We start from the raw sequence: 18,024 nt of genomic DNA, 5'->3' as shown, positions 1-18,024 counted from the left end.
ATATTCCTTTGGCTATTCAGGGTCTTTTCTGGTGCCATACACATTTTAGTACTGTTCTAGCTCTGAAAAATACTGTTGTTATTTTGATAGGGATTGCATTGAATGTGTAGATAGCTTTGGTAACATAGACATTTTAATAATATTTGCTCTTCCAATCCATGAGCATGGAATGCTTTTCCATTTCTTTGTGTCTTCTTCAATTTCTTTCATAAGTGTTCTATGGTTTTCAGAGTATAAATATTATACCTCTTTAATTAGGTTTATTCCTAGGTATCTTATTGTTTTTAGTGCAATTGCAAATGGGATTGATTCCTTGATTTCTTTTTCCTACTGCTTCATTAATTGGTGTATAGAAATGCAACAGATTTCTGCACATTGATTTCATATCCTGCACCTTTGCTGAATTCATGTATTAGTTCTAGCAATCAGGTAGTACTTTTAAAAGAAAACATGACTGGGGCCGCCTGGGTGGCTCAGTCGGTTAAGCATCTGCTTTAGGTTCAGGTCATGATCCTGCGGTCCTGGGATCGAGCCCCACATTGGGCTCCCTGCTCAGCCGGGGAAGCCTGCTTCTCCCTCTCCCTCTAAATCGGCCCCCTGCTCGTGCTCTCAGTCTCTCTCTCTCTCTCTCACACACACACACATACAGATAAATAACAAATCTTAAAAAAAAGAAAGAAAACCCAACTGTCCTCTTGGACAGACAGTCATCAAATTTCAAATCTCAGGCTTGCAGGGAGAAAAGAAGCTCCCAGTCTTACATTGTTACTTTGTCAGTTTCTCCACTGAAATAACCCTTGTGCCCATAAGGAAATAGGCACAAGAGATTTATGAGGGGAGAATAATTTTTTATGAATTTTTATCTTAAAAACTCATGTAAAGTTGTCATTATATTCCACAGTGTGATTAACAAAAAATATTTCAAGTTGCTAAACATCAGGAAAAATATGATGCTTTTATAAAGATGTTTAGTGGTTTTCTAAATTTCTTCTTGTTTAAAAAGTACAGAGATAAGTATGAAAAAGATACACTTTTACATATCTAACCTTTCTTCTTTTACTCTCCACTTGTATTTACCTTTCCCCAAATGCATTGTATAACCAAGAAAGATGATCTTTTTTTATTTTAAGGTTATTAGACATTTCTCCCCCTTTTTTATGGTAAGGCAAAAGGTGAAGGCAACCTGTACTTACAATGCAGCTATCATGTGCCAGGCACAGGAGGAAGGGCTTAACATGTACTATTTAATGTAATTCTCACAAAAGCCCTTTAGGTTAGAAAGTATCCCCAATCTCCAGATGAGACAAATAGAGCTCAGAGAGCCTTAATGACTGGGACCAAGTTTCAGTGGTGGATGCAGGATTCCAGCCCAGCTCTGCTGGGCTCCAAAGCCCTGCTGAGTTGACATTCATCTTCCAAACAAGGAAAACTAGTCTGTGAGTTTTGCATTTCACCTTGGTTCCACAATCCTTGGGGAACTTGCTTAAAGTAGTCAGACACTTTAATGTATTTTCAAGTCTGAGAGACAGACTGAGATGATAGCTCGGTGCTGAAGATTTCTGAGCCTAACTTCCCCATAGTTGAGCTGGCATTTGTAGTCCTGTAGCTTATAGTAATCCACTTTTATTTAATTAATTGTGGAACTGTTGAGGAAAAGCAAGTGGTATTCTGGTTTGGGAAACTTCCATTTTTTATGGCAGTGTTTTTCCTTCGGACTCATAAAGCTGAATGTCCTGCATAGGTATAAGTGAGCATGGAACCCAGGGGAGGCAAGAAGAAATACAAATGTTGCATGCAAATTCTGAACTTACTTGTTCTCAAAGCAAACCTCTGCTGTTCTTGCACTTCGGCTGTTATTTAGGATGATGTTAGAAACTTCTCAGGTTGTTATTTTTTCTTTCACTATGTGCTGTTACAGCCATACAAAGCATGCGTGTATCATATAAGTTAGTTATACAGCATAATAATAAAATGAACACTCATGAGCCCTGATTAAAGAATAAGAACATTAAAACCAGTTTTTGTTTGTTTACTGCTCTAACTCCAGGACCTGGTATGGTGCCTCGTATGTGATAGACACTTAATATTTTTAAATGAATGCATAAATCAGCTTGTATCCTCCTTCCTTATATCATTAACCACAGTCTCCCCTTAGAAATAACCACTATCCTATATTTGGGGTTTATTATTCCCTTGCGTGAATATGTTATTATATAGATAGATAGATAGATAGATATAGATATAGATATAGATAGATATTCCCAAAATATATATTGATTACTTTTGCCTTTTTTTTGGAACTGTATGTAATGGAATCATATCATATGTAGGCTATTGTGATTTATGTCTTTTATGCAACATTAGCTTGTGAGATTTACCTATGTGTACCTGTATTCTCTTTCTTGTTATTGCTGAATTGTGGTTTATTGAATGAGCGTGATGTAATTTATCCTTTCTCCTCTTAGTGGATTTTTTTAAGATTTTTATTTATTTATTTGAGAGAGAGATGGCGAGAGAGAGAGAGAGAGAGCATGAGGGGGGAGCGGGGAGGGGAGAGTGGGAGCCTGATCCCAGGACCCTGGGATCATGACCCGAGCCGAAGGCAGATGCTTGACGACTGAGCCACCCAGGCGCCCCCTCTTAGTGGATGTTTATCATTTCTGCTTTTGTAAATAAAGCTGCTGTGACCATTCCCACACATGCTTCCCGGTACAAATGTGCATGAGTTTCTCTAGGGTATAAGCCTGGGATAGGGACTCTGGTTGCACTTTTCATTTCCAATACCCAAAGTTCAGCCCATGAGGCAGAACTGAAATGTGCCTTTTGTCCACCCTAGGCCAGGCTCAGTGAGAGTGCTATCCAAAATATTTTGCCAGAAAAAGGAGGGGTACCTAGGTAGGCAGACACCAGCCTGGAGAGTTTAACAGATATCCTTTAGTCAAAATGGGTTGTAATTAGGAAAAGTTCAGATTCTAAAATTGTCTTTATTATTTCTTTTTCTTCTTCCTCCTCTTTTATAGTTATTTTTGTAAATAGTGCATTTTATTAAACTTATATCTAATAAAATATTGATGACTTTCTTCAGTCTTTAAGCATTGATTATAAATTTGATTAGATTATTTTGAACAATTTGAACTGTATTTTAAAATGGATGAAAATTTCTGTTCCTTAAAGGCTCTTTTCAAAAAGACCTCTTATTTGTGCAGGTTTCCATATTTTATATCTAATATTTATTTTCCAATCATATGATAAAAATTACTGTCATTACCATCGTCATCTCATTTACCCGTATATACCTTTATACCTTCCAAAAAACATTCGTGTCTTTAAGGTGCTTCCTCATCTGCAGCAATCTGTACTCTGCTTTATTATATCATCTACTATGTTATTTTACAGTTTCTTGCTTCCTGTCTGTCTTCTCTACTAGATAGTAGGTTTCTTAGAGGCAAGAATAATATATCGATTGTCATGATATCCCTAGCACCTAGCCCTTTGCTTGGTTCATAGAGCTAGGTGCTAGGAGTTGAGTCAATCTAATTTCAACCTTCAATTTTATAACATGGTTAGTCATGGGTTATGAATCGGCACTTTGGAGTCAGACTTACCTAGGATGGAATCTGGCATTCCCACTTATGAGATGAGTGATCTTGAACATGTTCAATTTTCCTGAACATCAGCTTCCTCTTCCTACAATATAGAGATGATACGGAGCTACCTGGCAGGGTTTTGGGGGGAGATTAAGTGAGATGATATATATGAAATGGCCGGGTACATAAAGTGCCTAAATACATGTTTTGTGTTTTCTTTTACTTTATTTGAATGGCTTTCATTAGTTCCAGAAGTCAAAAAAAGAGGGAAAAGGATGAAGACACTTGCAAAAATAAAAACAAAAAACTTCTGCTTCTCCTTGTTTCATGAATGAGGATGGGGATACATTTTTTACCCAAGGAAATGACATTTTTAGCCAAAGGAATGATGCTCTTAACATTTGGCCCATTTATACATGGGAAGTGAGCTATTTTCCTGTGGAACTTGTGGTCCTGCTAGTCTTGGTTTGGTGGACAAACTGCTGGCTTTCTAAAGTCAAATTAGGAAAAGGAGAGCTTGTCGGAGGGAAAAGATAGGCCACCGTAGCCAGCTGCTGGGTTTGCATATCAGCCAAACTTTTTGAGTGCTTTCTGTTGTACTTGGGACTTGAATAAAGGCGAATATTTGTGTCTTAGAGGTAAAGTGCTTGTCAACTATAGCTTAAGCAAAAATTTTCTTTGCTCTTGCCCTGCCAGGGCTGATCCATGGTTATTGAGGGGTGGATAACATTTCATGCTTTTTTGGATTATTTATTTTTTGGATTCTGATGACTATGCTGAGCATGATAATCAAAGAGCCATGTGTAGAAAGTGAGAGAATGGCAGGAAGATGATAGGGTAATGAAAACTGTATTGGATTCGGAGCCAGAGATCCTGGGCTTGCTGTCAAATCATTTTGGGTTTCACCTCTCTGAATCTTTCTTCATACGATATAATGAGAAAAAAAAAATGTTTCTCAGAGTTGTTTTGAAGTGTAGAAATCACCCAACACAGCAAGTAGGCTGTCATTAAGGCTTATTTTCCTTCCTTCCTTCCTTCCTTCCTTAGTAAGGAAGAAGTGCTCATAAAAAAATATGGCTGCATTCCTGTAGATGAGAATATGGGCAATTGTCATCTTCCTTAGGCAGATTAACCCAGGAGGTCCCTCGAGTTTTTTTTTTTTTAAAGATTTTATTTATTTATTTATTTGACAGAGACACAGCGAGAGAGGGAACACAAGCAGGGGGAGTGGGAGAGGGAGAAGCAGACTCCCCGCTGAGCAGGGAGCCCAATGTGGGGCTCGATCCCAGGACCCTGGGATCATGACCCAAGCCGAAGGCAGACGCTTAAGGACTGAGCCACCCAGGCGCCCCCCTCGAGTTTTGTTCAATGCTTAGACATAGAGCATCGGAGAGAAAAAAAATGTGACCTATGCTTAGAAGAAATAGGAAGTTTAAACTAGGTGACCCCTGAAGCTCCATCCTAGCCTAAAGACCCTATGAGTATTTTAATGGCCAAGTGTTGAGATGGTAGTGTGAGAAATTTCCAGCATCCCCGTGTATCATTTCCCAACAAGAGCCTCAGCCATAAGGATTCTGCCAGGGGCGCCTGGGTGGCTCAGTCGTTAAATGTCTGGTCATGATCTCGGGGTCCTGGGATCGACGAGCCCCACATCAGGCTCCCTGCTCAGCGGGAAGCCTGCTTCTCCCTCTCCCACTCCCCCTGCTTGTGTTCCCTCTCTCGCTGTGTCTCTCTCTGTCAAATAAATAAATAAATAAAATCTTTAAAAAGATAAGGATTCTGCTACTTTGTGTTGTAGAATGGTGAGGGGATGTTCACGTGATCTACAAGAGATGGCTAAGGAAAGTGAAGGAATGGGGGGCAGGGGAAGACCAAATCAGACTGGTATGATAACACGAATTGTGATCCCTCACTTGTGTATTCATTTTAAAGGATTTTTATCCTTTTATACAATTTATACTGCCGCTCAGAACAGTAGCTCAGTAGGATGGGCAATATTATTGACAGGTGAGAGTGAGGCTCAGAGCAAAGCATACCAAACTGTTTTGTTAAGACTTGTTTTGCCTTAGATCTCCTTTTGGATAAGGGAAGGCCATAGAGCTGGGTTCATACCATTTAACTGCTCTGAAATTTTTGCCAGAACTACCTTAAGTTAGATACCTTAACCTCAGGTTTCTGTCTTCATCCTTCCTTCATGTAAACTTAGCCCATGAGACTGGCTGATCCCAGAGAACCTCTCGAATTCCTTAGCAGGATGCAAAAAGGCTCTGTCTACATGACAGGAAACCCTACAAACATCATCCCTAGAAGTACCGGAAAAAATCAGCTTCACACTGACTCAATTAAGTAAGGAATAATTTTATTTTATAAAAATTAATAATTTACACATGTAAGTTTACTCCTGAAGACCTCAGACTTCTGTGCTCTTATCTCTGCCAGCCACTGCCATTTATTGCATTGTTTCTCATGTGTCTTTTCAGTTTGGAGACTGCCAGGGACCATGTTCTACCCATTGACTATTACTTTCCACCCCAGAAGACCTGCCTGATCTGCGGTGATGAAGCTTCTGGCTGTCACTATGGAGCTCTCACTTGTGGAAGCTGCAAAGTCTTCTTTAAAAGAGCCGCTGAAGGTAAAGGGTCTTGCACACTCACTTCTTTTTCCCTCTCTCCTTTATCATCTATAGAAAGACACCAATCTTCCAGAGCCCAGGATTTCATCATCTCAGAGACAAGGTCACTGGTGGGACCCTCTCAAAGAACCTAAAAACCTAAAGAAGAAGGTTTTGTTGTTGTTGTTGTTGTTTTTGTTTTTTGTTTTTTCTGTTCTTTTTTTTTTTTTTTTTTTTAATTTGCTGGTCCCCTGGTTTTGGCAACCTTGGTAGTACAGGCAGTGTAGTCAATGACGGTGATCCTATCTGGTGCTTAGGGCTTGGGGCAGTCTTAGAAATGGAAGAAAATTAATGATTCGAAAAGTTTTAACTCCTTCCCTGTTTGTGTTTCACTCTGCTGTGTAGTGAGGGGGAAAAATATCTTGATTAGAGAAGTTAGAAGTGGAGAAACCCCAACTGAGTCCCCACCCATTCTCTATAGTGTATATGGGAGTGTTCCTTCACAAAGTCTCCTTGGCCTCAGCCCCAGAAAGGAAGTGTTCTTGCTGTTCAGCAGACCATCAGTCTGGGCGCCTGCTCCCTCCTGCTGCTGGCTCATTGGGACTGCTTTGCATCAATAGCCCCTAGGTAAATAGGGAGCCCGAGTGATAAAAACTCCTTTATTCTCTCCATAGACTTTTCCTCAGGGCCTACCCATTGGTATAGCACCTCATGCTAAGTTGCATCTTATATTTGGCTAAGCAGGCTCAAGCCCTGGCTCCTTAGTCTTATTTAGCTTAGAACCATTCATGTCTGATCAGCTCCTAGAGGTGCTCAGCCTACATGCTACAGCAAGAACTCCCATTTCCAGACTTCCCATATATGCTAGTGATTCCTTCCTTCCCAATCAACCTGGGCTCAAACCTCCTACTCATCCTCTTCATTCCCCATCCTGTACTAAGGGCTTCTTTTCTCAATGGGACACTGATAAGCAGCCCCTAGACAGAGATGCTCTGCTCTGGGGGCAAACCCAGTTGCCAAACACCAGTATCTACTCCTATTTCCACTTTCCACAAAGGAAATACTTCCTGCCAAAACCTTTCCTTCTCTCTCACTGGCCTAGAGGTGTTGAGTTCCAAGTCAGAACCAAAACAGTCTTGCCTTAGTTAAGGGCTACAAACCCTGAGGACACTCTTAAAAGTGGCAGGTATATAAGCCACACCTTTCACTGGAAACGTCCACCAGAGGACAACAGAAGCTCCAAGCAGTTCTTAGCCTTTAGATAAAAGGTGCAAAGCAGGTGTCCTTTACTGGTTTTCCCATTGACAGCCAATTGGAATGGTTGCCTTTTCATCATTTTAGACTGGTGGCAGGAATACTTACAAAACAGAAAATTGTTATTTTGTTTTCTTCCAGTCCCCAAAGCAACAAGGAGACAGCTAGCTTTTAGTGTTACTGAAAACATGCTGCATGTTCCTTCCTACCCCCACGTGGCCTATTGCTACTGCTTGTGCTGAGCTAGTATAAGGTCCAGGGCCCCAGTACCTAGACCTGGGCAGTTTAGAAAGAGACACAGAGAGCAGTTCCTGCCTTTCTTAAGAGTACTTACGGAAGGATGGCTGTCAGAAAAGAAAGTGAGGAACAGCCCAAAGACAGCAGATCCCCCCCCCCAGTTTCCCCAGTGAGAATGTGCTTCCTCCCGCAACCCCAGCATCCAGTAGGCCCTGCCCGTAGAGCAGAGAATACACCAGAGCCCTCATCTAGGGCTAGTGGGTCAGTAAGCCCAGGGACCCAGTAATAGCAGCCGTATCAGTTGGGGAAAGAGTTCAAGTACGCAACTGAACAAGCAAACTCAACAGTCAGATCAATTCGATTGTAGTTGATACTGCCTCTGGGCTTTACAAATCTGGGTCACAATATTGATATTTTTAGAAAACCGGGAAAGTGATCAAACGTATTGTAAAAGGGACTATTTTGCTGTCATAACATATCCCACATGGGAGCTTTCTGCCAAAGTTAGGGCTGAAGGAGGGAGAAGGGCAGAATGGCAGTTGTCAGGGCTTCCTGGGAGGAGCTGGGCTAGATGTGGGTCTTGGGCTATTTGAGAATAAAGAAGCGGAAAGGGGTACTCACTCAACATACAGAATACTGGGAAATCCAGCAAGGTCTCAAAATGCTCTAGACCCTAGAATCGCTTAAGTTAGGGAAACTGGGTAATATTTTCTTTGAGAAAATGAGCCTCTGAGCTCATGGGGCCAAATACTCTCGACTGCTTAAAATACAGAAAGCCACAAATGGATTTCTTAAAAAGCTACAAACCCCTTGGTTCCTTTGGAATATGAACCCCAGGTTCCAGTCCTGAGTCCTTTGAGCGATAGAAGGTGGTTACACACACACACACACACACAAGAAAAACAAAGCAAAGCAAAAAAGAAAAAAAAAAAGGCATTTTCTTTCTCCTCCCACCTGTAAAGCTTGTTGGCTGGAGTTTACTTCTGTCATTATCTCTGTTTGAAGGCAAGGGGCTGTCTTATTATCCACAGAGAACATTTATTGATTTGTTTTTTTCCCCCATTTTTACAATGTGTCCTTATCACCCCAGTGGCCTTTATGAAAGTGATTCTGAATCTGCCTTGTTGAAACTTGGAATTCCACCTGTCTTGGAGAGAGTGGGAACACAAATCTTTCTTTTCCTCATTTGTTTGTTGTCAGTTAAGTCAGACTGAGTATTCAGAGTGTTGATTACCACTTTATTCATGGTTTCAGAAATCTCTAGACTGGGCACAGGTACAAGACTTAAAAGCCTGGCACGTCAGACAGAAATCCATTTCTAGCTTTGGTAGTTCATAAAGCATGAGGTTTTAATGCTGTCACTGGTGCAAGGCTCAGCACAGAGTCAATTGTAATCGAGCCAGGTTTTCCTATTGAGGAGAAGGAAGAGGAGGGAGCCCCACATTTTCTCACTGTCAGTGATTCTGGGAGTTTGGGGTGACGATTAGGCTAGTCAGGGAGATAGCTGCATATTTTGAGATTAAAAAAAAATAATGATGCTAGGCCATGGGGGTAAAATCACTAAAATCTGGTTGATGAAAACTCAGTGTGTGTTTGTCTGTGTCTGTGTGTGTGCGTGTGCATACATGCTCGTGCAGTTGGAGGATGTTCTGCGGGCTAGAAACAGGCATGAGGAGAATCAGCTAGTTGGTGGGGTGATGGGATGAGTAGGGAGGTGACAAGGGAAGGCATGTTGAATGCCATCTAAAAGGCCAGGAAATCAAAGGAAGGTGATGCCCATACACAGAAGTACGGGCTCAGAGGGGTTTTAGTTGTCTGGCTTTGAATAATTAAGTTTCCTATTTAGACTTCAGTTTTCTTTGTCTGTAAAATAAGGGACTTAAGCTAGATTTTTTTTTTTTTTTTTTTTAGAGAGAGTGTGAGCTTGAGTGGGGGGAAGGAGAAGAGAGAGAGAATCCCAAGCAGGCTCCACGCCCAGCGTGGAGCCTGATGCCGGGCTTGATTTCATGACCCCGAGATCACGACCTGAGCCAAAACCAAGAGCTGGATGCTTAATAGACTGAGCCACCCAGGCGCCCCTAGATATTTTTAATATGCCTTTCTAGCTTTGACTTTTTATGATGGTTCTACAAATTACATACATCATCACTGTCAAAACTATTACATCAGCAAACAAACATGTGTTTCTACCTATATGCACTTTTGATTTTGCCTCCCTGACAGTTGGTGAACCCTAGCTCCCATTCTTTTAAAAATCAATTTTCAGATGAGGATAGAGCCAGCTGAGAAAGTGCACTGTGGATGGGCTAGGTTAAAATTCAGGACTCCGAGATTCCCCCTTCCCCCAGCATTGTGACCATAGTTGGATAACTTCCTTTCTTTTCCATTTTCTCATCTGGACAATCAGGACATAAATCCCCATCTCTACCACATCATGTTTCAAAGAGGGTTAATTAGTTCATCATGTGCTCTGTGTGCTCAAGAATTTACTATTTTTCAGACATTTTCTAGTAAAACGTTGGAGATTGTACATCCATTTGTTTTGTACACATGGAGTGCTGTTTGGTACACATCATAAAATTGAAACTGTAGTTTACATTCTGGACTCAAAGAATTACACCATCGTCACTGATGTTTACAATATGTCCCAATTTAGTATTCTTGGCGAATTTTATATAAGTATGGCTTTGATTCCCTCTCTCACCCCAGGTTTTTGTGAGGGAAGAAATGTAAGTGAACCCTAATTGAACTCTCTCTGTCCTTTAAATCCACTCTTTCCCACCTCAACTCATGTGGAATTGAATATTACTTCTTGTTTGGAGTCTTGCAGAGAGTTTTTTGTGTCTTTCAGTGTCCTCTTCACTCCCTGGCTTTTTGAGTAACATTTCCCAGGGACAAATTAACTATGCTAGAAAGATCTGCTTGCAGCTTCAACAGAGCCTTGATCAGGTATATTTGGCCAAGAAATTGACTGATCCTGATTGCACCGATCCTAGATAACTTTTCACAAAGTTCCTCTTATCTTTTATCCGTCTCGGGTTTTTCTAAATGTCAAAGCCAGACTTTAGATTAGGGGGTCAGCCAAATTTTTCTGTAAAGGACCAGATAGTAAATATTGTAGGCTTTGTGGACCATATGGTCTCTGACTCAACTACTTAACTCTGCCTTTGTAGCCTGAAAGCAGCCCTAGACAATATGTAACATAAGCTAATGGGTATTACAATAAAACTTGACTTTCATTTAATTTTCACATGCCATTCAATATATATATATATTTTTGATATTTTTCAGCCATTTAAAATCTAAAAATCATTCTCAGCTCTTGATCCACACAGAAACAAGTGGCACACTGGTTTGGCTTGTGGACTGTAGTTTTTGACTCCTGCTTTAGATGGTCACTCCTGTGCTTGCAAATCTGCATAGTAAATTTCACTTTTTTTAGTAACTCTCTAGATTATCTAATTTTAAACATTCTTCCGAGTGGCCAAAGTTTGCATGTCTTGTTTGTCCAGAATGCCTGGTCTGGTGGCCTCTGGGTCTTGAGCATTATTTTAGTAAACCAGAAAAATGTAAATTAACATAGGGATGCTAGAAGAGGACACATTTTTTCTAATGATCTAGTAGCTCACTCCCCTTTACAATACACAGAAATTGAAAATATTTCATATGTTTTCTAGACTTTTGCACTGTAAGCTTGTGGATAGCTATCAAATATATATGAATGAGTTTTGCTCGATGCCACATAAAACCCAGATGGTAAAGAGGAAGGACTTTGGAGACTATCTGATACTAAGTGGTATGGAAAAACTCTCTGTCTGATAAAAAGCAGAGCCCAGGTGGTCAGCTGAGTTATGGATCTGCCATATATTGCCCCATAATTCTTTGTCTTTACACATTGGCTGGCTTAATTCTGGTTGTCCCCATAACAAGACTAGACCACAGGCCTTCAGAATAAATAATTTAGCTCTGTAACGCATTGCAGTTGATATCCACTCAAGTCTCTTATTAGTGCCCAGTTTGGGAGCCATGTCAAGAATTTGCCATTACTGGGCACCTGCGTGGCTCAGTTGGTTAAGCGACTGCCTTCAGCTCAGGTCATGGTCCCGGAGTCCCAGGATCGAGTCCCGCGTCGGGCTCCCTGCTCAGCGGGGAGTCTGCTTCTTCCTCTGACTCTACCCCCTCTTGTGTGCTCTCTCTCTCTCTCAAATAAATAAATAAAATCTTAAAAAAACTAAATTTCAAAAAAAAAAATTTGCCATTGCTGTTATATAGTGCTCTGTGCCTGTCTATTTATAGCATGTACATTTTATGAAGTAACGATTAACAAGAAGTTGCTATGTCACTTGCAAGATCCTCTGAATCCATTGCCTGCTTTCCACCTTGTGTTACTATTCCCCAATCTGTTATATTTTTAAAGCCCATATACTCTAGCCAGAACTTTTTTTCCTCTCCTTCACAGAATCTCTTGGTAATTGTGAAACTGTGTGTGGTAGATCTTTGCAGTTTGGCTTCTGTTGAAAGGGTAAATGTTAGAACCACATTTTCTCCAAAGGTAGGAGTTATTTCTTACTTCTGTGGCCTCTAGTCCCATAGCAAGAAACACACTATCCTTCAAAATGATCGAACTCAGTGATGAGCCATTATTTCACCAAACAATCTCTTCAGTTACAATAGCTATGTGTGCATACTTCTGGAACCTATTATTCAGGTGTCGACACTCCTTTTCATGGCTAGGCAACTGCTCTCAGCATTTCAAGTAAGCAGGTGAGCTTGTACCTGCCAGAAGAGTGTAGAGAAGAAGAAACTTCCTCCTATACAAAAGAAGAAACAGATTTGGGAGGTGAATGAATCTTTATAAAGGGAATAAATATTAGAATTCTCAGTCCCTTTGCTTCCAGGCTTTGTTGCAGTTCCTAGGGCACCGCAGTGGAATCTCCTCAGCTCCTGGCTAGACTAGGGCCTGTCTTCTACTGAATGCCTCATAAGAACAGGCCTGGTAGTAATCTGCTCGTGCATTCAGCCAGTAAACATTTACTGGGTGCTTACTACATGTGGGGTATTGGGCTCACATACTCAAGATATAGAGCTTTCCTCAAAGAGCTTAGTGACCATAATCCTGGACATCTTTTTTTTTTTTTTTTTTAGAGAGAGAGAGAGAGAGAGAGCATGCATGTGCAAGTGGAGGGGAGGGAGAGAGAGAGAGAGAGAGAGAGACTCTTAAGCAGGCCCTTCACCTGGCCCAGAGCCTGACCCGGGACTCCATCTCGTGACCCTGAGATCATGACCTGAGCCGAAATCAAGAGTCAGATGCTTAACTGACTGAGCCACCCAGGTGCCCCGATCCTGGACATCTTTAAATCTCTTCAATGAATGCAGGGCCACAATATCCACTGCTCATTTGAACTTCACAATCATCTGGGACAGAAGGCAAAGTCATCCTTGTGGTTGTCCACATAAGCGCAAACTGAGGCATTGCCAGTTAATCAACAGATCGTAAATGGAATAGCTGGAATTTGATTCCAGGTGTTCTGAGTCCAAAGTCACTCTGCTATAGCGCGGCTGCCCCTCAAATATAAAAACATACTAACCCAAAGTAGAAAGAAAGGGTTATGCCTAGGCAAACAAGAAAAGCCAACAGTGAAGAGGAACAACAGAGTCAGAAATGACAGAAAGAAGTTAAGAAAGACATAAGTATTGTGGGGAGAAACCAAGGAGCCACTGAGTAGCACTAATTTGACAGGAGCTTGTCTTCTGAAGAAAGCCCCAAATACTTAAAAAGAGCTGGTGGCTCATCAGCAGTTTCTTCTTCAGGTAAGGCCAGGGAGATGCGAGCCATACTGCTTTCACCACCTCCTACTTTTCATAAGGAAAATTCTGATTCTGATACAACCAGCCTTGCTGGCTTTTAATTCACTCTCATCACACGGTCACAGAACAGAAAGCATAAAAGGTGTTAACCTTTTCGCAAGAGAATTTCGTTCATTAACAAGCTAAGGGAAGAGCTCAGAGACAGAGCATATGCATACAAATGGTAGAGGCCTGATTCCTTGACCCTTGGCTTTGAGCCTTCTCAGAATGTACCGCAGAATGTTTTCCATGGGGCCAGGAACAAGAGAAATTTATTTTCCTCCCCTTGGATGTCAGAAACAAAAAAAAAATGCTATATTTTAGGACAGAGGTAGAAAGTCACAAAGTCTTGTTGTCTTTTAAAATTGCTGTTTGATGAAAAGACAAAAGATTTGCAGTGCCTGCAGTCACAGGCTCTTAAAATGCTAATCTTTTAAAACTTGAAGAAAAGAAACAGAAATCTAAAAATCTGACCAAGCCATTTTATGGACAAGGAAACTGAGGCTGAGAGAGGAAATGGCTTTTCCAGGTTCACAGAACATATAACTGGCAGAAATTAGGGCTTCCTAGAGATTTCTTGTTTCTTATCTGAGGGGCTCTCTGGCCTCACAGCCAATTGGTAGAGTCACAGAGATTGTTACCTTGAAACCCCCAAGAATTATGTGAGGCAGCAAAATAAACATTTAGAACAACCCTTGGCTCCCAGAAAGTGCTCAGCCCCTGTGAGTCCCCTCTGCTTCTACCACGTGTAAGAGCATCTTTGTTAAGTATATGTTTTTCCCTTCGGCCGGGGAACGAGTACTAATGCTAGTCTATAGTAGAAGGGCTCTATGAGACATTTTATGGTATGAAGATTCTTGCAAAGTCTCATGTGTATAAATGTGTATGGATTTTTTTGGGGGGGGCGGGGAGAGTTTCATAGCATGAGTTGTTTTACCTGGAACGTTTGAGAAGGCTCCACAGAAAAGTTAAGGATTGATTTAGGTCTGGAGGGATGCATAATAATTTGCTAGGTACAAAAAGGTAGGAAGGGAACTTCAGGAAGAGGGAACAGACTAACCAAAGACAGGACTACATGAAAGCAAGAGGCTTATTTGGGAAACATTATACAGTGCCGAGGTGGTTGAGTTCCCTTTATCACATGCAGCAGGTCCCTTGACCAGCCTTCAGTCAGCCTTTTATGCCTGCCCCACCCCATGCCGAGCTATGCATTCCTGTTCTACTCTAATCTCTGAGCTTTTTGGAAGTAGGCTACTGTCTAGGTAGTGGATCAAGAAGCAACGCAAGAGCGCCAGAGGGGCTCTGGTTCTGCCATTGACTTATCATGAGGCCTTAGGCATGTCTCATTCCATCTTTGCATCACAAAACCTCCATCTGAATAATAAAGTGGTTGGACTGTATGGTTCTGAAGAATTTAACAGTAAATCTGTAACAATCTAAATATTTAAAATAAATCTCTAAAATCTTATGGATACTACAGATGTGTCCTTTTGTCAGTGGTTCGCTTTATTATGCATCAGCCATGGGAAATGGGTAGACCTGAGTTCAATCCCAAGTCACTTAACTTCTCTGTGTTTCTGTGAGGAGAGTAATAGCTCACATGGCTATTGTAAGAACTAAATGATGTGTAACACAGCTCCTGGTGCCCAGTAAGTTTTGGTCCCTTCTCCTGGAGTGAAGCCTTAGTCACTGGCACACATACACTTATGGTGTCCTCTGGGTAGCCAGAAAGGAAAGATGGGAAATGGTATTTGTGGTAGTCCCCTGGTTAATGTAAGGTTCCCAGACACACACACACACACACACACACACCTCTTCAGTGTTACTTAATTACTGATCAGAAGGGCCAATAGTATTTGTATAAGAATATAGCAAAGGTTAGTCTCTTCCTTCCTTCTTTGCCTTCCAGGGCACTGTGTGTAACATTCCCCAGACAGCTAAGCAAGCACATGTTTCATTGCATCTCCTGGCTTCCAGGCTTTGGACTTGAAGGTGTTCGAGCTTTCTGTGTGTCTTCATCCTCAAGACTTGTCTGACCTCCCTGGTAAGCAGGTCCACAGCCATAGGCCAGGAGAAAAGCTAACAAAGGTCATAAATTATCCTCCATGTTCTTCAGCCATTGGTTTCCCTTGTCCAGCCAGAGGCATATTTTTAAAGTATGTTGAGGCCAGATTCAATAGAAACCTGAGCCAGCACCTGTGTAAATAAAATTTTAAGGCCTCTTTTCCTGAAGCCGGATGGATATTTTTTGAAACCAAGCCAGGTTGTCTTTTATGTAGAGTGCTGCCTTCTCTATTATTGGTGCCTTGGGACCTCTTGGAGGAATCTGGTTTGGATGTAGTGTTATTATTTTGGTGGTGGTGGTGGTGGTGGTGGTTGTTGTTGTGTGGGGTAAGGGGGATTTCTTTCAAAAATAGGATAATGTCTTGGTATGACCTATGACTCTACTGTGTTTAAAATGAACACTGGGGATATGCTGGAATTCATTCTGCTTCCCATAGATTGGCTGTACGTCCCTCCACCCCCACTCACTCTTCAATGTTGATCCTTCTAAAACCGATCCAACCAAAACCAGTGTGTAGCATACCGCTTATCTCTAACTCTTACCTGAATCACCTTCAGATCTTATCTAAAACCCTATGTGTTTGGGGGATGGTTAGTACCCTCTCAGGGGCTCCCAGGGCCCAGCAGTAGGTGGGTATCCAGTTCTTGAGGTTCCTTAGCTCTGCTCAGCTTCAAAATACAGACAGGGTTTGTCCTTTATTTGTGTTGATCATGACTAAAGGCCTCCTACTTCCCACTGCCCTGCCTCTTCTGCCACCCCACCTGTGTAGCCTCCATGACTCCTCAGAAACTCCTCTGTAGCCCATGTTACTTAGAAAACGTCTTTCTTTGGCCTTTATGCAAATTGATGAGGACTAGCCAGCAAATTTAGGTTCAGATTATGATTACAAGGGAGCAGAAATAGATGTAGAAAACAAAATAAAGGGATTTGGATATGTGGAATAACTTCTCATCTACCTAAGAGCCCTACAAAGATACTAAAATGCTCTCTACCTAGGAGCCCTATTGATATAGGGGTAAAATACTTAAGATTTAAGTCCGACGTTTGTTAACTGCGTGACCTTGGGAAAATGACGTCTCCCTGAGCTTTAGTCTTCTCACCTGTAAAATGAGGATAATGATGACCATCCCCAGAGTAGTTATAAGAATTACATGAGGTCGGGGTGCCTGAGTGGCTCAGTTGGCTGAGTGCCTGACTCTTGGTTTCAACTCAGGTTATGTTCTCAGGGTCATGAGATCGAGCCCTGCATCCAGCTCTGTACTCAGTGAGGAGTCTGCTTGGTTTTCTCTCCCTCCTCCCCCTCTCTGATAAATAAATAAAATATTTAAAAAAAGAGTTCCATGAAGTAAGCAACTGGAAGTTTCCTTGCACAGTGCCAGACTTTTTAAAAAATAAAGTGAACTGAACACTGTGGACAATGCCTCCTACTACATGAATGAAAAATCAGCCCCATATCAAATTATAGAATGTTTTTAGGGGTCCCATGATTTCACTGTAGAAATGCTAGTAATAATTAAATAATTCATGTGTTGCTATTTACATGGATAATTTGGTAGTAATTATTTTCAGACAGATGGCATATTTCAGACACAATTCAGAACATAATAGTTCGGCAGACGTGTACATTCTTAAGTACCAAAAAACCCAAAAGGAGTTGCCTAGAGCAATCAAGGGCAGCACAGAGCTCCCTAGGCCCTGTCTCCTAGTGAGAGGCAACTAGATTTTAGGTATTGGTATTCTCATGGTCTAGTGGCAGAGAAGAAGGGCTGGAGGTGAGTAGCTTTTACTCGTTCATTTTTTTCGACAAGAATATATTGTGTCAGGCCCTGTGTGGGCCCAGAGACAAGTGTGAGTTGGCCCTATTGTCAGGGAGTTTCTAGTCTAATGGACATACTCTGCAAGGTCAGCTAAGTTTTAAGACAACTCTGACCAAAACCAGCACGGTTTGAGGGGCCTATCCCTATCAGCAGGTCTGGAAGCCTTATCATCAACAACAAACAATAATGATGATGATAATCATAGCAGCTAATATTTACTGAACATCTTCTATGTGTTAAGCATTACACTAAGTGCTTACTTAATCTTCACAACACTTGCAAATGAGGAAACTGAGGTACAGAGGACTAAGAGGACAGGAAGGAAACTAATCCATCTCAGTTCAACATACATTCAACCTCTATTATATATCAGGCCTTGTGCTAAGAACTAAGGAGAGAAAAATGAGTAAAAATCTCAGTCCAGCAGGAGCAACAGATAAGCACACAGTGAGGCAAGCATATTCCAGGCTTTCTGCTTGATACTGGAAACTCACTGATGAATGAGACACAGTCCTCCTTTCAAAGATCTCAAAGTTTAGTGGGGGATATCAATGTGGACCCAAAACTTAAATACTGCTCTGATAAGTATCATAAGAGAGATTCAGT

General features: G+C 41.4%; 1 protein-coding gene across 1 annotated transcript in view; it reads left to right on the top strand.

Annotated features, from left to right (window-relative positions):
* Nucleotides 1-18,024, top strand: part of AR (androgen receptor) — a 182,429-nt gene that overhangs the window by 102,913 nt on the left and 61,492 nt on the right. Inside the window, exon 2 of the mRNA XM_078065269.1 lies at nt 6,068-6,219. Coding sequence (XP_077921395.1) covers nt 6,068-6,219 — 152 coding nt within the window. The remainder of the gene's footprint in view (nt 1-6,067; nt 6,220-18,024) is intronic.

The sequence above is a fragment of the Halichoerus grypus genome, chromosome X (assembly GCF_964656455.1).
Source record: "Halichoerus grypus chromosome X, mHalGry1.hap1.1, whole genome shotgun sequence".
Taxonomy (NCBI): Eukaryota; Metazoa; Chordata; class Mammalia; order Carnivora; family Phocidae; genus Halichoerus; species Halichoerus grypus.
The sequence above is the reverse complement of the archived record's forward strand: the minus strand, read 5'-3'. Positions and strand labels throughout refer to the sequence as shown.